Source organism: Oenanthe melanoleuca, chromosome 1A (assembly GCF_029582105.1).
Source record: "Oenanthe melanoleuca isolate GR-GAL-2019-014 chromosome 1A, OMel1.0, whole genome shotgun sequence".
Lineage (NCBI taxonomy): Eukaryota > Metazoa > Chordata > Aves > Passeriformes > Muscicapidae > Oenanthe > Oenanthe melanoleuca.
This window is the reverse complement of record NC_079334.1, coordinates 64302355-64324098: the sequence shown is the minus strand read 5'-3', so window position 1 is coordinate 64324098 and position 21744 is coordinate 64302355. Positions and strand designations below refer to the sequence as shown.

General features: G+C 40.1%; 1 protein-coding gene across 13 annotated transcripts in view; it reads left to right on the top strand.

Moving 5' to 3' along the window:
- The window catches only part of CELF2 (CUGBP Elav-like family member 2), a 373808-nt gene that overhangs the window by 224531 nt on the left and 127533 nt on the right, over positions 1-21744 (top strand). For all 13 annotated transcript variants that reach the window (XM_056507927.1, XM_056507918.1, XM_056507892.1 and 10 more), the window contains one exon: positions 18290-18486. In XM_056507927.1, the coding sequence (XP_056363902.1) occupies positions 18290-18486 (197 nt within the window). The remainder of the gene's footprint in view (positions 1-18289; positions 18487-21744) is intronic.

Here is a 21744-nt window from a genome sequence, read left to right as displayed (position 1 = left end):
CAATAATGAGTGTCCTTCTCTGCATTGTAACCTGGCTCCCCGTGTCTCCCTTTGGAAAACAGTCACTGCTTGTATATACCAGTGGAATGATGATGCAAGGCACTCAACAACAAAGTAGAGCAGCTGAATGCTGCTGCCTGGCATCTCTTCCAGAATAGAACTGAGTGGCAAAATTGATGCCTCGCTGTCCTTACTTTGATTTGCACAGGAGCTCTGGTGGGAGCTCAGCCACTCTGGTGGCTGAGGGATGTGAAAGCTGAGTGTCCTTCAGAATTCAGCAAGTAAACAGATAACCAGTTCAGTCCAGAGGACAGTTCTGCCTTGGCTACTGGAAGGATTCAAGGATAAGATGACTTTTTCCTGCATATGACTCGTGTGTTTCTTCTTAGGAAGTTAAGCCAAGGAGCAACATGCAGTGGCAGCTGGAGAATATCACAGGTGCTTGAAAGCAATTTGACAAAAACAGTCAAGAGAAAAGAGATCAACAGTTTACAGCGTATTTATTTTTGGGTAGTAGTTATTCAGACTGGAAGGGAGCTGTTGGGAATTCAAGCAGTGTTCAAAAATGATAAAATATGGTGCTAGGAACCTGATGTTCAAATGCTTTGAAGTTGCTGTCACTTAATCTGGTTTCGGAATCATGCCCAGAAATGATGCAGTAATAAGGGCCAGCTGCCATGGTTGCCTTTCTTATTGGTGTATTTTTAGTGGAATCATCAGTTTAATGATGAACAAATGCATTAAATGCAAATAAAAGGTGTGTTAAGGACAATTCAAAAGACAAGTGATAGGAAAAAAAACCCTGTGAAGGGTTATTCCTACAAAGGAAAGTAGAGGAATAGGGGGTAGTGTAAAGAAGAAAATCTGGTCAAACTTACAGAAAGTTCTTTGGATGTCCAGAAAAATAGGTTTGCTTGCTTGCTTCTGATGGAAAAATGATGGCTTTTCCCTTCAATTGCCTCCAGGGAATGGAAGCTTTCCCTGCTTTCAGTGCACATCTAAGGAGCCTGATGTACTTCCTCTTTGAGGTGCCTGGAAGCCTTGGCCATATGTCAGGGTCATCTTTCTTGTGGGCAGCTCACTTGGTATTTAGGATAAAAGTCTGTTATTCTGACTATTATTCCTGCAATCCAAAACTGGAGATTTTTGTCTGAATTCAGGGACTCCTGAAATCAACAGGGTTTTATTCCTCCTTTCAGGAGGCTGTTAGACTGCCACTGCTTGAAACCCATGCTTAGTTTGCTTGTTGATAGTTCAACAGTAATTGTATTTACGGTTCATTTTGCTTGGATGCTCGTGACTCTAATCTTTCCACAGTGTCAGTGGCGCAGTTCAGCTCTGATGTACGTGTTCATCATCCTACTAAATGGAAAATCCCATTGCAGTTATGATTTCTGTCATCTCTATGAGAGTTAGGAGAAAGGATGCTGTGGATGTTCTGTTGAAAAAGAGTGGGTGGTATGAAGCAGAAATAGGGGTTGTGACCAAATCCTCAATCTTCTCCACTGTGTAACTGTAATTTAGATGTGTATCTATGTACATGAAACATTTAATCATATAGTGTACCTCTCTTTGCTACAGGAATGAGGTATTGGTTATAGAAACATCAGGGTGTTGCACAGTCCTACTGGGAAGTGTAATAAATGACACAGAAAGCTGAAACAGACAAATCCAAGTAGCTGCAGTGTTACATACTGTTTAATTTTTCAATGAGACACTTAGAATGACATCTTTTCTTTTATAAATGCCAAGGAGAAGGGTTTTCATGGAAAGCACTGTAGAATAACACAAGTCTTCCATTTCACAGGACTCTGCACCAAGTAGGAATGTTAGTTGGCTACTCAGAGGGAAGTGGAGCGGGTGAATTAAATCTTAATTTCATTTCTGTTGAGCTTCAGCAACTGAACTTTAATGCTTTTTAATTACATTCCTTACCTGGTTAGTGAGAGGGGCTATATTAAACCACAAATACCTTAACATCTGGGGCTCATTTGTTGCAAAATGAACACCATCTCCTTTAATTCCCTATTTCTCTCTCTCTGCTTTTACAATATTTGCCTTGTAGTGAATCCCATTGCTAATTGCAATCCATCCAGTGCTGTATTGGAAAGAAACATTTGAGTTGCATGATTTAATGCTTTTAACTTGTCTTGTCTTTGCTGACTCATTGGTCAACCTTGAAAAATCACACCAATGCAAGCATTGCAATGCCAGCAGAGGACTAGCAGGTTGCACAGGGGACTCTGTTACTGATTAGTGTCATTTTTTTCCTGAGTTGAAAGAGCTATTGTGTTTAAGGCCATGAGATTTAGAATTAGGAGTAATTAAAAACCAAGGCTGCTGCCTTTATATTTTTTTAAATATGAAGGGCCCCAGGAGTCTCTGTAGTCATTAGAAAATCCTATTCTCGTGCTAAGCCTGTCCTTATAAGCAGTTCTGTTGTTGGCTTTCCTGAATGTAAAGCGGGATCTTGTTGAGAGTGGATGATGAGAGGGGGGGAAATATTGCAAAGGCAGGGGAGAAGAAAAGTGTGTGTGTGTGGGTGTGGGTGTGGGTGTGGGTGTGTGTTTGGGGGGCAGATATTTCGTGGTTGCATGGCTGCTTTGTAATGTGCCCTTAGCAACTGGCTTTCTACTCTAATGGGAAAAATAGATGGTGGGAAAGCATTCAAGGAAAGTGGGTCACATTTGATCCATGACCTAAAAGGAAAAGTGGGGGAAGGGAATAATCAGCTCAGATCATTAATGAGGTGAAAATTTATCCTTATAAAGCTTGTTCATTGCACTGGTAAAAATTGCTGTTGTGGTGTCTTGGCTGTGTGATAGAAAACGCAGCTCCCACTCTCTGAGAACACAATTGCTCCGCGGCTTTGTATTAAAAGAGAAGGGAAAAAAAGAAAAAAGTTGTTTGTTTTAAACACTCTCCAGCAGCACAATGATTAGACATGACAGTTTGGCTGTGGGGCCTTCCTTTCAGTTCAGGAAAATGTAGAACAGAGCTGAGCTGTCCTTTCCTAGTAAAAATGAGGTCATTTGTAAAGCTTTGTGTACATTTCTGCAGCACTCGTGGAACAGAGCTCACAAAAACAGCTCTCCTGCAGCCTCACTCCTACCTCCACCAGCGCTCCCGTTTTTAAGAAATGCAGGCCCACATTGACCACATAAGCTGAGGAATCAGAAGCTGTGATTTAGCTGAAATGGCTCCTCAAGGATGTGTAGTTTTGATTTAATGTCAGCGCGCTGCCGTTGCTGACTCCGAGCTTTCACAGCTGCGTGTGGCTGTGGGGAAGCTCCTTGTAATCTGTTCCTTCTCCTTGTGAGCTGTGTCTGTGCTCTGAAACAAGCAGAAGTGCTCTGTCAGGCTTGATTATTCCCTCTGTTACATATACAATGTATTGTATACATTATATTCGCTAATCCCTGTTGTTCATAAAAATGCCCCAGGCAATTAAAATTTATTGAATAATAATTTACTTTATGTAAAAGCTAATACTAATTTTCATACCCAACTATTTTTCTCCTACCAATCAAATGCTGTATTGCTGCTAATATTTCAAGGTAGTTTTAATTAATGTGTCAGCCTAGTGCAACTCTATGGAAGAATACATCATTGAATTAAATAAGAAAGGATAGCAAGGCTTCTACTGGATAAATGCCTAGAAAATATAGAGTAATGAGATGTGAGCTGGCACATTAGAGTTGCATTCCCTTCTACCTTGAAATTTCAGGGAATGCACTCCCATTCTCTCCAGGAATCCCCCAGATTCTCTGACCTTCTTAGTAGAGCAGCAACTGTTTCAGCCAGCTGTATTGATACTCAGTCCAATCATGGAAAGATGGAAGCACAGACAATTAAAGAAGCATTAAACATGTTGGGCTCATTAATGAATTGCTTGGTAGAAACCAGTAAATTAAAAATTCCTGACTTTGTAGGCTAAGTGAACTCAGACCTGCTGTGTCCCCTTCTCCCCTTTATTTCTTAACTGTCTATTAAAATAGTCTCTGTGTGTGTCATATTTCCTAACATATGAAAATAGTAGAAAAACATCTGGACTTACTAATAAAATTAGGTCTGCTAATTAGAAAGCAGGCTGCATTGTTTGGGGCCTCAGAGATGCTCTTGCAATGAAAATAGTAATAGTGGTTTTGGAAGGTACTTTACTTCTGCTGTATTTCATAATATTCAAACATTGACTTTAAGAGAAAAATTAGAATTGTATCAAGTTAAAAGAAAAAGTATATGATGAAAGGGTAGGGATTTTTTTTTTCTTTAATAACATAATGGTTCAGCATTTATGTAGTGGTTTCCTCTGAGTGTTTTAGAATTATTTGTTGGGATGAGATCATAATTCAAAGGTGAGGGAGATAAGCACAGCAAAGGGAAAAGACTTATAAAAGAGTGTGGTCAGAAACAGCTTTTTTGTTGCATAGTTCTCTGCTCTTTACCATTAGACACACTTCCCAGCTTTGTTCTTCTATTAGATTTCGTCTTCTCTGAAGGATGGTTATAGCAAGAAAACTGATGTGCCTTAAAATAATCTGTGAGTAATACCCCTCTCAATGAATTTGAAATTGCTCGAGTGAAGCTCTGTGCTCAGTGCTCAGAGCTGACCTGCTGCCCAGCTGGTGGCTGCCTGTCCTGAGTGATTGTGTGGGCACAGGGCACAGATATCCTTCCCTGCCTTGGACCAGAATGAGCAAAAATTCGCAGCTCTCCAGTGGTGGCAGTCAGAATGAAAATTCAGGCTTCGTCGTTTCTTTCTCCATATCTCTTACTTACAGTGACAAGCCCAGCAGGTTCAGCCTTCAAATCATTAAAACAAATGCTCACATTATTAAAATCCCATATTTGATGCTTGGATTCCCCTCGGTTTCTTGCATCAGGCAGCTGAGACGTGAGCTTCAAGTCTGTATTCTTCCCTTGCCAGCATCCTGGTCCCTCCACCTGCCCTGGGGCAGGTTCTCCCCTTTTTCCATCTGTTGAGCGAAGGTGCTGATGACCATACAGAGAGGACTTATATGGAAAAGCATTTGGAAAAGGGCTAGAGATCTTAGGGAACCACATGGTGTTACTAATCCTCCAGCTTTCCAAAGACTTGTCATCACAAATAAGAGTTTTCCACTTTCAGGGGCAGGAGGGAAAGAGAAAAAAGAAGGAAAGAAATTAACCCTGTGGTGTGATGACAGAGATTTCTATAAATCACACTGTGTTTCACACTGCTGCTGACAGCCAGCCAAACCTGAGCTGGCCAAGTTTCCACAGGTCAAGTATGTTACAGGGAACTAAAAAATATATCCACAACTGTTTAACTACCTTTACTTTTGCTCAAGGATATTGCAGTTGAGATTAGTTAAGTTAATTTGTAAATTATGGGGTGGTCAACATTATGTGGATGGTATTCCTGTTTTTTTCCCCATCTCCTCTTTTCCCATTTCTTCTGTAAAAGTGCCAGCAAGTCCCTAAGACCTGTGTTCATTTTTGCACGTGAATTAAACCTCCAGAGCAAATAAATATCCACTAGGATAAGATTTTATCCAAAAAGTACAGTTTAGCAGTTATCTCATAATTTTAAAGTTTTCCTACTGCAGTTATTTATAATGACCTTAAAAGCATGGGGTTTTGGCAACTTTTCAAGCTGTATTTTCCTTTCCATTTGGCAAAACACTTCCAAATGGCACCCCTATTTTGTTTTCTCAATGCAGCATTTTCAGTGTCCTTCAAAATCACAATTAAAAGATCTTGCAAGTTAGAAGCATCCCCATAAATGGCTGCCATATGACTTGTAAAGTGTGTGTGCATGTATATGCTAAGACATATTTTTGTTAGGATTTTTCAGGGTATGTTTATTAGGAAAATTTAAACCAGTTTTTCTCATTTTGTTTGTTTGAATGATGCCTTTAAAGGGGGAGTTGCTCCTTCCCTAATTATGTGTAGCTGTTTATTATCTTGTGAGCTTCAAAAGAACAGCACAACCGACAGAGCAAAATATCTGATCTGCAATAATAGAGAAAAAAAAGGAACTAAGTAAAAATCTTAAGCTATAATGAGGGTTTACTTTTAAAACTCGGACTTGTTGTTGACTACTTGTCTGCCCGTGCAACTACTGACCTTCTGTATAGCAGGTCTCTCTTTGGACGGAGAACTGTTGGTAATCCAAAATACAAAGGAAAATGAATCCTTTGAAGATGCTAGAAAACACATTGCAATGGAATTTAGAGTTTCAGTAAGTGAGAAATTAAGACAACTTGGCCTGTTTTGAAGTGCGGACAATGCTTTCCACACAGCACGCACGGGGGTTTTTAATTTAAAAAAATTGCTCAGTATCCTGCCTTCACATCCAGTTTCTTTTCTTTAATCTACAAATCATGGTTGCCCATCTGGGGGGACCTGCTTCTGCCACCAATTCATCCTGGCAGGGGTATGTATATCCTGCTCATCTGAAGTTGAATCCAGACTCAAGTTTTACTCATTCTCTCTTCCATGAAGCTGGCAGAAGTACTTGTCCTTCTACACAGAATCAACTACCACTAATATTAGGCTTTAGAGGTTTTCCCCCTCCCCCAAAAGCACTAGAGTGAGTTAGAAGTATGTGGAAAATTCACTAGGGAAAATCACTTTCTAACTATTGACATTTTAGTAGCAATCTAATGAGGTACTTAGATTTTTCTCGTTTGTTATATTGAGGAGCAGTTAGAAAATAATCAGAAAAAGGGAAACTTTTGGATTTTTTTTTTTTTTAAGCTTCCTTGTAATACAACTTAGGAAAAAACCCTCTATTGATTTTGTTGTTGTCCAGCAATCAGATCAGAGCTGAGGTCTGCTCTGCAAAAAGACTAGGCACTTTTTCAACTCCCTTTTCTGCTCCCTAAAACCTGTCTGGACAAAGATGACTTCTCCCTGGAGAACTGGGAAGTGTTTTCCAGACAACATTCATGTTTGCCTTTACTAAACAAAAACAAACAGAATTTAGACAAGGTAGGATGAACAGAAGTGTTTTGAGGAGAGGAAGGTAAAAAGAGCAAAAAAAAACTCTGCCCCCACCCCCATTCCCCAGCTATATTTATCATTGAAATGGCAAAGTCAGCTTGTTTCCTGTCCTGCATGCAGACATTTGATTGAGCTACAGCTTCATAAAATTAGACTTTCCAGTAACATTTGAGAGTTTCCTCACAGCTCCTGAAGTTTTCCCTGCCCACATGCTTTAACATCAAGCCTTTAGAGGGATAAAGATTTTCATCTTTGTTTGCTTGTATGTTTAAGATTTCACCTTCTTCTGCTGCTGAACCCAGCCTGATCCTGATTTTCCATTGCATCATGTAATCTGTAGTCCCTCTAACACTCTTCTAACAGCAGAACCTTCTTTTCAAAGACAGAGGAGGAGATGGGAGCATTGACACTACCTGAAAGAGTTACACAGGGAGGCAAGGGACTAAAATTTCCAAGGCCAAATAGTGGGATGAGAAGAGATAGGACCAACCTCTAGCACCTCTTGTTGTCCAGACAGAGGCAATACTGCCTCCTGAGCAGGCAGTGAATATCTTATCTTATTTTACCCACCTATGAAATTTTCTAGGTGGTTCTCTGGAATAGGATTGCCCCACTCCTGCCCTATCTCCTGGCTTCTGATAAACTGCCACAATGAACCCCCAAGTATAGGTGTAGCCAAACTCTCTCTCACCCAAATGAAGAGCTTGGCTTGTTGAAATAAAGCAGGATGAGCTTCATTTCCCTCTGCTCTGTAGAAATTCTTTGTCACCACTTTGACCTCCAGTTCACCAAAACCGTTCCATCTGTGGGAAGAAAAAAGTTGGCAAGAGTCACGCCATGCAGGAGTATGTGTCAACAAAGTGCCTTCTCAGCCTGAGTGCAAAAATTACAAGAAGGATTCAAAATTAAATTTGAATCCACATCTCTTCTGTTTTTTTAGGGATTCATCCTTTCGCATAATGCGACGTTCCGTTGTGTGTCTTGTACCATCAATATATACAGTTTCATTTAAATTTTTTAATATTGTCTTTCCATGTTGTTAGGAATTTTTTTTTCTCTCTTTTTCTGGACTAGTTATACATATGCTAATAGAAATATGCCTATTATTTGAAGCATAGTTCTGCTTGTCAATGAAGCTTCATTAACACCGTTATCACTGCCTGACATTTATCTTATAATTTTCCAGAGTTGACTGTTACATCTCCATGGAAACCCAAATTGCAATTGAAACAAGTGAGATAATAAAGGCATCCACAGAGGATTGACAGTATGCAAGCCCACGGTGTTTGCAGGCTACATTTGTTTATAGTTCCTTAGATAAATCCCTTGCAGTGGAGATTTTTATTACCTGTCTCCTATCTTTCCATGACTACTGCTTATTGCAAGGTTTAGACCAACAATTTTTTTTTTTTTATTTTGCTTTTTAATTAGAACAATAAATTTTATTGAACTCAGCAAGGGAGGCATTGAAGATGTAAATTCTAAAGTGATTTTTCTGGAATGAAATATGAAGATTTTTATATATTAATTTGGCACTATGTAGACTAAGGCATTCTTATGTTGATTTGGTGGAGGTTTTTCTTAGGAGCCAAAACTTAGGATCATGGACTCTTTAGATTTGCTGACTCTTTCAGTATTCAAGATGGATCTCTTTTTTTCTGTACCTAAGGACTTGAGCTCTCTTAAGTTCGTGTCTCTAAATCAATTTAGATGGTGCCTCAAAGCAAAGAGTCATGAAACTGGAGTGGGTCCAGAGTGAATTAATCTGAAATTAATTTGATTTTGAAAGGCTCCATCTGGCTGTGTTTGGAAAAGGCATTTAGACAGATATATAAACAAATGATCATCTGTATTCTATATGCCAGATGTGGTGTCAAAAAAATGAAGAAATGGTTTAAAGAAAGGAATCAGCTGAGGGGGATTTTTCTATTATGATGCTCAACCTGTTGAAATCACAATTGCATCACACTTAGGACAATGATCTTTTCTTATATTCGAATTTGTAGAAGGGTAGAGCATGGCTGAGCTTGATAGGATTTTTTGGTTTAAACAAGAAAATTGAATGTCACAGCTTCCTCTAATGGTCTATTTGAGATCTAACCAAAATTGCCTAAACAAAATTGGCTGCACCCTTAAAATGATCAGGGCTGTGATCTTCCATTCCCCTTTTAAGGAAGGTATTTAGGTAAAGCAGCCATATCAGGCATGAGCTTTTGGCCTCCTTCTCTTTGGACATGGCTTTTGGGCCCATGAAATTATTCCCCTGCACTTTGTGGAGCTCAGCTGGGACCATGTATGTACATACACATGTGGGTGCCAGTCTTGAAAACCACTGGATTGTAGATTACTTCTTGCAATAATTGGTTGATTTTAGCACATATAAATGGTTGCATTTCAAAACAAATGTTTGGAGAACACCTTTCCCATGACCTCCATCTCAACTCCAGGACAGAGTGTGCCATAAACTAGATAAGACCTTGCAAACCTGGTAAGAACTTGCAGATAATTGCCAGCTTGGCTACAAAACTTGCTGAAATAGTCATGTCAGAAATTATCAAGTTAAAGACAAAAATTTTGAAGCCTTCACTGCTGTCTTTGAAGTTTTTTGGAAGGCAAAGGAAGAATGGCATTGAGTAACAACTTTGTAAATTTGGAGCAGTAAGTGTTTGGAATGGGGAGAGAGAGACTGAGGTTGTTGACAAGAAAACAGATGGTCCTACGTGTCCTGAATTTCAAAAGCCTGGTACTGTTCTAATTCAGTTGTTGACATGTCACAAATGCATAAGCATTTGGGTGTAATCAAATACCGTTGTGCTTTTTAAAAAAATAATACCGATAAATGTTTCCTGCCACACAGAAAGAAGAAGTGTGCTTCATTGCAAATGTGTGTAATCAGCAAGGCAAGGCATTAATAATCCCCACCATTAATACTGAGCAGTCAGCTACTCCACGTTCAACTTCATGTGAAAAGGTGCATCAATCCGTGCTCCAAAATTATAATGGAATTGTTCAGGCACACCAGCTCGCTCTCATGTTACTGTCCAGTTTACAGTGATGCAGAGAGAAAAAAAAGCCCTTTTCAACTAGAGTCCCTTTTAGAGACAGAGCACAGATCTTAATGCCCCAAAGACTTTACTAGTGAAAAAAAGTTGTTGAGGGGCACAACAAGGGCAGAACAGTAAGTTGCAGTAGTTTCCATAACAGAGGTTTGTTTAGACACAGAGAAATTATAAATTAGAAGCCTTTGCTATTGCTTAACATCCCAGGTCAAAATGAGATGTGCAGATGTCCATCTGGGAGTTGGTCAACAGAAAACAGAGATTTAAAATCATGACTTAGTATTTGTTGAACTTTTCAGAGGATATACAAGATAGAACAAGGACGAATGGCCTTAAGCTGGAAGAGGGCAGGTTTAGTTAGGTATAAGAAACAAATCCTTTATTCTGGTGGTTTTGAGGCACTGGCACAGGTTGCCCTGATAGCCTGTGTCTGCCCTGCCCCTGAAGGTGTTCAAGACAAGAATGGAGCTTAGAGCAACCTGGTCTAGTTAAAGGCTCCCCTGCCCATGGCAGGGGAGATGGAATGGGTGGTCTTTAAGGTCCCTTCCAACCCAAACTGTACTGTTATTCTGTGTCTTAACTCTCATGGGACTTTTCTTAGAATGCACCTACCTTACACCTGATGAAGACAGCCCCAATCTTGTTTAAGCGTTTAATGCAGAGAAAAAATTCTGCCCAGAAAGCAAAAATGAATTATTGGGTGGTTGCCTAAGCTGAGCTTTATGTTGCAGAACATTATTGTTTGCAGACCTCATCAAACCTTGAACTAATTATATCCCAAAGCCGAGAGCAGCCTGGAAGAGCAAGGGTTGGGGCTTACATAGGCTCTTAGTTTATATCTTCAAGTGCTTATTTTCAGTCATTCTTATCATGTATCCCAGAAATTTGTGATTCTTGTCTGTACTTGAATAAGAGGGGAAATGAATTCAAAGCAGTCAGGGAGGGGTGGCTTTGACTTTCTTCAACCATTGAAGGTCAGGCATCTGTCACTGGCTGTTGAGCTTCTGCTAGTTTCAGTTGAGTAAAATCTATAGGCCACTGTAGGCAAATCCGTAAAAATACTGAAAATAGGCCACTGTAGGTTTTATCAGCATAAACAAAAGGACAGATGCTGTGTTTGTTTGCTTCTGCTTATAGATGAACTAGCAGTGATATTTAATTGGTTTCCAAAATAGAAGACTTTAAATAAAACAAACCTCTTCCCCTCCCTGTTTGCTTTCTCTTCTGCACTGGTTCACTGTTTTTTACCTGCATTTTAAGTTGTATGAGTTGCTCCACTCACACCATATGTACATCATTAAGCACTACTGCATGTTCTAAAAAATAATTTGCTTAAAAAAAGTAAAGGTCCATACAGCAGCAGTAAGTGTTGAGATCGTCTGAAAAGTGTAGGACTTTTTTTAAGATGTGTTTGCATGTAAAGGGTTTTTTTGAAGGTGTGATGTAGCAAATGTAAAAAGATTTGCAAAGTTAGTTGCTTGACTCTATGGTTCCAGGAAGCATTACCAACAGCACAATATTAGAATAACATATTTTGGTAGGTTTAAACATGTGCACCAGGGGTATCCAGGGTTTAAGTTGAAACCCCTGCCTTAAATCAAACTGGTTTGTCGTAGAAGTGGTGCAGGAACACAGAGGCTGAACACCTGAAGAGCCACCCCCCTCTGGAGGTGAATATTTAACTTTGGTGAGCAGAACTCTGAGGGCTAATTTTAGGTCTTCAAGCACAAAGGAGTGTATGTGCTCCAGTGTGCACCTCCAGCTGAAAAGGGAACTGCATTTTAATGTTGCTCTTACTATGATTTCCTTTTGTATCCTTGATTTCTTTCTGTGATACTGGTGAGGAATCTGCATCTATACCTCTAAGAAATAACATGTTTTATCTCAGGTAGGATCAGCTCTCTTCTGATGTTTCTCTAGTCTGTATTTTGTTCAGTACTTTTTCCAATTCATATTGCCCTTAGTATCATGCAGTCTGACCTATCTGCTTGAAAGGCAACTACTGCTGCCACTTCTCCCAGCCCAAATTTATTACCCATCAAAACATTTTCAAGGTAGGAATTTTTTCCTGCCCATATTTTCAATTTTTTTTTCCTCTGGGATAAAATTCTTTCTTACCTTACCTAAAATTTGCAACTGAGGCATTAAAGTGATGTACTAATTTTAGAATTAATCAGAAGACAAGTATTCCCTATACTAACAGTGGTTTGCTATGATTTGTATGATCTGCTACTTGGAGAAAGTTAGTAAAGCTGAGCTACAAGAAATCTCTGATTTCACCAGAAAAATGACCGTGGATTTTAAATTATCAGGGCAGTAAAAAGTAATTCATTGTCTAGAGAAAAATTACACTTTTAGAAATAATTTCTGCCAATGCAGAGGCAACACAAGGAAAAACATCTTTGCATTTACCACTGAGTGCTTACACAAGCACTTGAGTATTATTAGCTACCGAGAAGAATGGAATCTGAGCATTGTATGTCAGGTATTAAAAGCCATCAGGATTTTCATGTAATTCATGTGTGTTTGAGAGTGCAAGTGCGGTTGCTCTCTGCTGGGTGGATGAAGAATTGCTTATCTCTTTGTTAAAGTCTTTATGGGGCTGTAAGATGGATTGCAAGTCTTACAGCTGTTCAGTTGTTAACCCTGCTGATGGGTGCAGGGAAGCCTGGGGATAATTATTTTGTAGACTTTACTGCCTATGTAGGACTGAATGTCCTGACATATGAGGTTTTCTTTCCATTGCGTATGATGTCAGGGTCATTTAGCAATTGCTGTTTAGGATATGTGTTACTAAATAATAATTATCAGTGTTATTAGAGTCTAATAGTTCTGCCAAAAACTAAAACACACTAGAGCAGAAGCAGTTAATGATTTTTGAAGCAACATCTTTCCTTTGAGCTGCTTTTGAGCCAGTGTGCTGCGAAAATGCTGATGGGCCAGAAAGCATCTGGAGATGACTTTTTTCCCCCAAAACACAGAGACCTGGTCATTTACAGCTTAGAAATGTTGCACAGCTTCTTTTTCTGTTTGTCAGAGGTTCTGGCCCTTGTTTTTCTGGCCAAAATCCAATGTAGGTAATTACCTTCTGTGTCTATAAATTGCAGCCCCCTGCAGTTTTCAATTGGGTACGGTATTGTTCTACCCTTCCTGGCTGAAATTGTTGTGTGATAATGCTCCATGTCATTAAACAGCTGCCGTCTGTCACCTTAGGATGAAGTCATTCCTCTCTAAACAATGAGTTTATAAAGCCCTTTTGGGTCCTTCTAGATAAAATTTGCTCGTAAACCAGCAATTATGATCTTTGGAGTACAGTAAGGTGATGCTTGGCTGTCTCTCTTGACAGCAGTCAGAAGCCTTCAAACGGGTGTTGTCCCTTTTGTCAGTTCGTGTGATGTCCTGGCAGTGATGCCACAGCTCAGATGTAAATGCTTTATTACTGTAAAACCTTGGTGCCTGTAAATACCTCTCTGCTGGGTTGGATTTAGTTGTCATTACACTTGGAACTCGTTTGTTGTCATGTTCTTGTTCTGTTGGCTCTTAGAGGGAATTCAAATAACTTACACCGTGGAACATGAAAAGGCAAATCCCCAGCAAAAATGGTAAAACCACAATAATAAGGTTAGGTTTGCAATATGAGTTAACCAAAGAAGATCAGTATGAAGATTCTGGGTAGGTTTAAAACCAGATTTGACAAACAGGTGTCACGTAAATCCATTTGGTCCCCGTTAACAGCTGTTTTTCAGCACCTGACTTGACACTGGGATCATTAATGGAAATGAACGTGGATTAATGCCAAAGCTCTTCACAGTGATGAATTTAAGAGAGTCTGTTTTGATTCAGATCTTGATTCTGAAGGCTATGTCTCTGTCCTGAGAGGGCAGTTCATTTTTAGCAGTCCTGCAGTAATTAAAGATATGAATGGGGGAGACCGAGAGGGCATCTACTGGGTTTTTCCGGTGCTCATGCTGAAGCAGCAGGGATATTAAAACAATATCTAGCTCCTCAAGAGTGGCCCTGTCAGCTTGCTGAAATGATGGAATGGTAGTTAGGTTATTAGAAGAAAAATTGGCACAAATTGAGAGAGAGGATGCTCTGGCAGCAACCACAAGCAGCCAGCGACTCAGTGTCTTAATCTCTGCCCTCAGGCTGCTCTCTATGATACAGATGACACCTTGTCAGTGAAGATGATGTGTTGGGTCACCCCTGAGTCCAATGGGCTAAATTGGCCATGGAGGGAAGGATTGCTACAGCATAGAACCAGCAAGCCACATCATCTAATTTTTTGGGGGATTTATTGGTTTGGGGGGCTTTTGGGTGTGGTGGGTTTTTTGTTGTTGTTTTTTTTGTTGGTTTTTTGTTGGTTTTTTTTTTTGTTGCTTTTTTTTGTTTTTGTTTTTGTTTTTGTTTTTTTTTTTTTTGTTTTGTTTTTTTGGTTTGGTTTGGTTTGGTTTGGTTTTTTTAATGTATGTCATCATTTGAGTACTGACAGTAAGTTCCAAGGGATCCCATTCTCATTAGTGTCCCCTACACTCAGCTATCTCTGTACACTTGTGCTTTTAAGAAATAGTCCTAAGAAATAGTCCACAAGGATTGCTTTGCTTCCTTCTGGAAAGTTTTACATGTAGTTTCTCTTTTGTCTTACTTCTTGGGTACAGGAGAAGGGGAGATGAGGGAAGGAAGAAGCTGGTTCCTCTGAGAGCCACGGTGTTGGCAAAGAGAAATTAGTAAAAGCCCTACAGCTGTTAGCAGCCAAGAGGTCTTAGTGCAGAGCAGTGATGTCCATTGGGTGAAGATGAAAGCTGGGAAAAGAAAAGGGAATTCATCTTTAGAAGAGATCATTTACAAAGGATCAAGCATATTTGGCTGGATTTTGTATAGACCCAAAAAGCTCTGTGAAAACTGAACTATCAGGCAGGAGTGGTGTATAATTTTTTTCCTCTGTCGAGCCTTCAACTGCACTGCAGGGATCCTATCCACAGAATCTATAAAATAGGTGGTTTTCCCCATTGTTATCTCTCTGCTGTTTTATTCACTTGTTCATTTTGTCTGCATTGGCTCTAGTCCTACACCAGCTGCCAAAGCTGGGTGAGGATACTACTGCAAGTGTCATTGCTGCAGCAGTTCATGAGCTCCTCCAAATCCCAACAGTGAGACTTGGATTCCTGCTCTGAGGTGTCTGAGAGCCTTGGTTTGCAACTGAAATCAAAGGAAGTGAAGTTTAGGAAGGAGCCCAGCTGTGTTTGAAGAAATTAGTGCCCTCTCTGTGGCCTGAACTTGTCTGTCGAACCGCCAAAATGTTGGCAGCTCAGTCAAGCCCCTACCTTGTGGTAGGAAAGTATTTTAAAGAAAAGCCTAAATTATGCTTGGTTTCCCCCTAACTCTGCAGGAGTTAGTGGATTGACAGAGCTGTCAATGGATGGCAGAATTTAGTTTGGAGAAGTTTTAATGACTTACTCAAGTTAATGCAGGCAGTGAGTGACAAAACCTGTCCCCTGGAGCTTTGCATCAGTGTATGGTAGCTATGCCTTGAGTCAGAGCTTCTAACCATCCTCAGTCAATACAGCATTTAAAGAATATGATCAATGTGATTCAACTTCAGTCCCAGCAAAATAAAGAAAGGGCTTAAACATTTTGTGCAATTAGAAGAGAGCTTGGCCTGTGCCTAAACCTTTAGCTCAAAGCAAGAACTTGATGCTAATAGGGCCATTAACCTGAGGAAACAGGTATTAGAGTTTGGCTTTGTGGTTTCCTAAAAAATTGGCTGATTAGCAATGGAAATTGTGGGGCTCTTGGTAGTAAAGGTGGTTTTGGTAAAGGAAAAAGCAAAGGAATAAACTTGTTAATCTTTATTAAACATGACCCTAGCTGTAATTTTCGGCTGAAGTAGCAATTGTGTATGGATTTCTTAAAGAAGGGATCCAACAGAGAGAACAGATGAAGGGCATAATTTAAAACTGAACTCAATACAAACAACACAGAGAATAAATGAAGTGAAAAGTCAAGCCAATTTATGAAAGAAAATAGTTGACCAAGCCCAGGGCAGAGCTGGGAGCTTAACTAAACTTCTACCTTTTCTTTCAAAATAACATGTAATCATTTTCCCCAGTTATTTTAAGCTCTGGGTCAGGGATTTTTCAACCTCCCTAGCAGGGAGCTTGTTTGACAGATTGGGTTTTATGTAAAGGAATAGGAATTGAAAAGAAATAATGGAGTGATTTTCAAGAGGTTTAAGTGTCACGTAGGTGCCTACTGCTCCATGAAAGTCTTGAAAGTTGTTCCCATGAAGAGGGACTCAAGTGAGTCAGTCATGGTTTATCTGTTTCTTGGCAATTTTAGGGAGGTGGCTCTTTGGATGGTTGGCTTAGTTTGGCTTAAGTGTTGTCTTTGTATGGAAATGCAGTTTTCAAGGCCTGGAGAAGTCACAATTTCTGCAGGTGAACTTGTGACCTGTAGAACTTACTCAAAATGAAGAGCATTTGCAAGACAAGATATTTGTACATGGAATGTGATGTAAAAATCTAGACCAAATCTTGGAGCCTTCTTACTCAGGCAAGATTCCTGCTAGAATAGATAGGAATTTTAGCCATTTATGAGTGTAATAAATGCTTTTGTCTGCTGATCCATGTTGAAAGCACTCCACAAGGGATGATCAAACTTCTTGCTGGTGGTGTAAAATGTGCCTTTAATATAACTTTCTCCTTCCTTTCCATAAGCAGGGAAAGTGCTAAAGTTAATACAGGCATATTAATGTGAATTATGCTTTCAAGGAGATGAAACACGTGAAACTAAATAATTTGTCTTTACACAGGTTATAGCTGTTACACAGGGGAATTGCACAGGGTTGTTTTCTTCTCACCACTCTTAGATTTTTTTTTTTTTTTTCACATGTAAAGTATGATTTTCATCTGGTTGTGCAGATTCTGAGCTCTTCCAAGTCCTCCGGTGGGCATTCACTCCTGAACAATCATCAAACGGAGAAATTCTAATTAAAGCCAAGTTTTTTGAAAGTGGCAGGTGGCTCTGAAATGCCTGAATTCTGCCATGATCAGCTTCTGACATTGCTGCATACAGGCCATTTGCCCCCTCTCCCTGGTGGAAAGATGGGGGGATGCTTGAAAATTCATGCATCATTAGTGTTCTTTCTTGAAACTGAAACATCCAAAAATCATCAGCACTTCTGGATTTTCTAGCCAAGTAATTAGTTGAAACTACTGTCCTTAATTATCAATTATGCAAGAGGGGGGAGGGGGATGGAGTGATGTATTTTTACTTTTGTTCAGTATTTTAAATTATTTATTTTCTGTGTAAAAGTACAAATCCTCCTAAACCAGGATCTATCATTTGTCTCCCAGATCAGAATATTTTTTGTTCCAAAGTTCTTTTTCCCTGCAAAAGTGTGGTTGTTTTGAACTTGGATGTAGGATGTGCATCTGGAGATCAGATAGGCTAAGAATTTACAGGAGGTGAAAGTGTTCAAAAATTTGATCTCCTTTTGCAGGGGAAAAAAACTTTTTGAAGCAGCATTTTAATTTCCACAACGAAGTAAGCAGTTTTGCCACTGCTGTCACTTTTTGAATGGTGCTTTTTTTTTTTCTTATGGCAGCAATAAACAATGTGCTTTAAACTGAGTCTCTCCAGACTGCTTTTCCTTTTTAAAGAGCGTAGGCAACTAATCGACAGCAACCAGCCACATAGCTGGAGTGTTTTCCATTCTAGGCAATATCAGACTAATTTGATGCACACATGGATGCTTCACACAATCTGCAGATTCATCGCTGGCATCTTGCATTAGTCATCTGACAGATTGCCAAGTGTTTCATACTCCTTTCATGTGACTTTATTACAAAACACACACACACACACAGACACACGCACTGCCTTGTTTCTGCCAGTAGCCAGTTCAGTGAGAATTCACTGCAGTTCTGTTTACAACAGCCATGGAGAGAAACCTGCACTTCTCTGCCACTATCCTCTGCTTTAAAACGCAGAAGTCCCGGGTTGTGTTGTGCCGCTCTCATCTTATATAATGACATTAAGCAGCAGCCTGCAGAGAAAACCAGGCTCAATGAGAAATGTAATAGCATTGTTTTTTGTTCGTAATACTTATGCTATTAATTAAATACTGATTTTTTTTTTCTGCTTCGTGCCAATTGACATCATCTTCTGCAATCTAGTGCACATGAAAACTGCGTAGTCTCCTAACTTGTCTTCTCTTTTTAATCTCCTTTTCCACTTTCTAGTAACGGCACAGCTAACAAGATGAATGGAGCTTTGGATCATTCAGACCAACCAGACCCAGATGCCATTAAGATGTTTGTTGGACAGATTCCCCGTTCGTGGTCAGAAAAAGAATTAAAAGAACTTTTTGAGCCTTATGGAGCTGTCTACCAGATTAATGTTCTCCGAGACAGAAGTCAGAACCCTCCCCAAAGTAAAGGTACAGTAGTTATGCTCTCTTTGCTTTCAGTTTGCTTGTTTTCCCCATGATCTTGCTTGCCCTCAGCATTTCCAAAGAGGTTTGCATCTGGGCTCTCTGTTTTGCAGTATGCTGTGTTGAGCCATGCAGCAGTCCTAAGAGGAGAGGACTTCTGAATCCTATCGGGTATTGCCTTCCTCCTCTTCTTAAACTGAAGTTTAATTGTCTGTTATCTGGAACATTCATTCCAACTGCAAAAAAATAAGAATAATCGTTGTCCTTGTTTAAATTATCATTGCCAAAAATGTGGAAACCTGAGCAGTTGCTTCCCAGGATTAGCTCATGAAAAATATAATTTTCTATTTCCTTTCATTTCCTCTCTTTGCACCCCAGGTGGGAATTATTTTAAGGATACAAAAGGGAAAAATAGTGGTGGGTTTTTGCCACATCATTGCTCCAGCAGCAATAAAAATTACAAATAGTCACCCTGCCTTTTTCCAAAATCTGATTTATTTTCTGCAGTCATGCTAAAGGATTTTTTTTGGCACTGATATTGTTCTTAATGAAAGGGTTAGTTTTCCTTCCTGCATTTTTTATACATGTGTAAAGTATTTGTCCCTGACTATATGCCTTCCTTCTACTACATATTTAGACATGTGCTTATGCATATTTAGGTGTAGTGCTTATTTAGGCATGTGAGAGTTTTGTGTATTGTAGCTGTTTAAGTGTGACACGTGCTTACACGTAAACTAAGAGTTTTTTGCTTCACAGAATTTATTTTCCTCCCTCCTTACCTGTATCTTTTCATACAGGTTTGGTACATGAAAGCATTGCTACCATTAAAAATAATTAGGGTAGCTCAGAGGCAGAACTGGATGTGCACGTGTGCCCTGGCTGTAAGGTTGCTAGACAGTTATTCCTTCTCACTGCACTCCTGCCACTGACTCTAAAAACCTTTAGAGCACACATGCTATGGAGAACATCACAGAATGATTTTGTGGGCTCACAGCAAAGTTAACAGCGCAAAACAGCCCTCACTGGAGGTAAGAGGTGGCTGCTGTGGTGGGAGGCACACAGCACAGCCTCACTGCTCCTGGGCTTTTGGGCAAAGCACTGCCAGGGCTCAGCATATCTGCCTTGCCCTGGTACTGGGCAGAGGATCCTCTCAGTGCCTTCCTTTTGCTGCCCAGTTTAAGCAGTCAGGTGCTTTGAGTGACTGTGGTTTATTTTGGGTTGCTTGCATCTCTCACTTCTGGTTAAAAGACTTGGTGCATTGGTCTCACACCAGTGTCAGGGAGGGGGTCCAGCTCACTGTACCCTCCTGCTAATCAAGTGTCTGTACTAGATCACTCTGACCCCATCCCTGGAAGTGTTCAAGGCTATGCTGTGTGAACAACCTGCTCCAGTGAAAAGTGTCCCTGTCCATGGCAAGAGGGCTGGGACTAGGTGCTCTTTAGGGTCCTTCCAACCCAGAGCATTCCATGATTCTGTGATTCAGACGCAGAAGGTATTTCTGGTTGCAGTGTTTCAGTGTAGTCCTGCTTGCAGCCACTCTCCCTTCCCATTTCCCAGCACTGATGTATTGCAGCATGTACCCCCTTACTGTGTTGGCACAGAGCCCTCACCAAATGTCTTTTTCTTGTAATGCTGGATAGGAGAGCATTAAGAGGTCAAACAAGTGGATTTTCTGCAGCCCAGGCTGCTATGGATGAGCAAACTCCTCCTTAGTTTAAACCACTAAAATGCTGAACTTTGAGACATGTCCATTTGGAAGGAGCTGATTCCTGGGTCACAGCAATGCCTTCCCACTAAGCAGTAAATGAAGTGAGAATGATATTGTGGTTAGACAGAAGAAACCCATTGATACCCATTTCTGGAAATCCCTGTACCTGTCCATCAGTCAGCTGGAAGGCATAAGGATGAATCATAGATCATGCAAATCATTGTGGGCTGATTATTATTGTTTGTAGTCCCCATATACAATATTCTTTTTGCAAGGTGGCTGGGTTTTGGGGATGTTTTTTGCTTGGACTCTTTTCAGCCATGCAGAGATTATGGTTGTCACTTCAGGCTTTATGTGTTAATTAATGAGTAAATTAAATTAATCCTGAAGACAGGCAGAATAACCTTCAGACTTTCTTTTCTCTGGCACCAGCAGCAAGCTCCTCTGGTGGTCAGCTTTCCCTGGGAAGCTTTGGAGGAGTGTATCTCCATGCTGGCTCTACCCTTCCTCCTGGCTGAATCTGCCAGCAAGGTTGCTAGAAACCTCTTGAGTTTCTTGTAGATATCTCTTGACTATGAATGATCTTTATTTTCTTAATCCACAAAGAAATGTGGATTAATGCACAATTTTCTTAATGTACAAAGGATTCTGTGTGAGAGATTGTTTAGAATGCTAGAAATAAACAAACTGATAAATTGCCCTGAGAAACATCCTATAGTCTTTTTATCACAATGCATGAAAAATATTTCACCTATACTAGCTAACTGACATTTAAAAAAGAAACTGAGTTTTCATTTATTGTTTGGAGGTCATAGAATTATAGAATATCCTGAGCTGGAAGGGACCCACAAAGATCATGGAGTCCAAGTCCTGGCTCTGTACAGGACACCGCCAAAAATCAGGTGTCTGAGGTGGAGTGAAATCCCACGCTTCTCTTCTGTGTAAATGCCCACACAAAACATCCATATTTATTTAATTTGAGCTAGGTGGATTTGTGTTATGCCAGGGTTTTTTTGCCTGCTGACCCTTTGTGTCACCTCCAGTTTAGTAGAATGGTCCATCAAGGGACCTCATGGTTGGGTGAGGTAGAAAAAGTCCATTTCTCATTTCATGGCATAGTTGGGACTGTGTCAGGCAGAACATTCACAGCCTGGTGTCACATAGAAATTTCTTTTCTGAATATGCTGCAAGCCACGAGTTGCAATGTCAGGAATGCAAGTTGGTGTTACTACACCACACAGGGCAGGGGGGGAGAAGTTAGGTTTTGCTCTTTAAAAGAAAGCATTTTGATTTTTGAAAGATTTCTCTCTTCTCAGACAAGGGTTGTGCATTTCTGTGAGCTTGGTCAAAGGGGCTCCTCTAATTTGGACCAAGTGTTTCTCTGATGAACTGTTTATGAAGCTGCAATCTGAGTCTCTCCCAGTTCTGTCAAAAATAACCATAGGCTGCTTCTCTCTCTCCTGCTGTTTTTCAGACTGTCTTTCATACCCTCCAACGACAGACAGCCTAGTTCATGTCTTTGCTCCTCCTTTGTATTTCTTGCCAGCTCTGCAAAG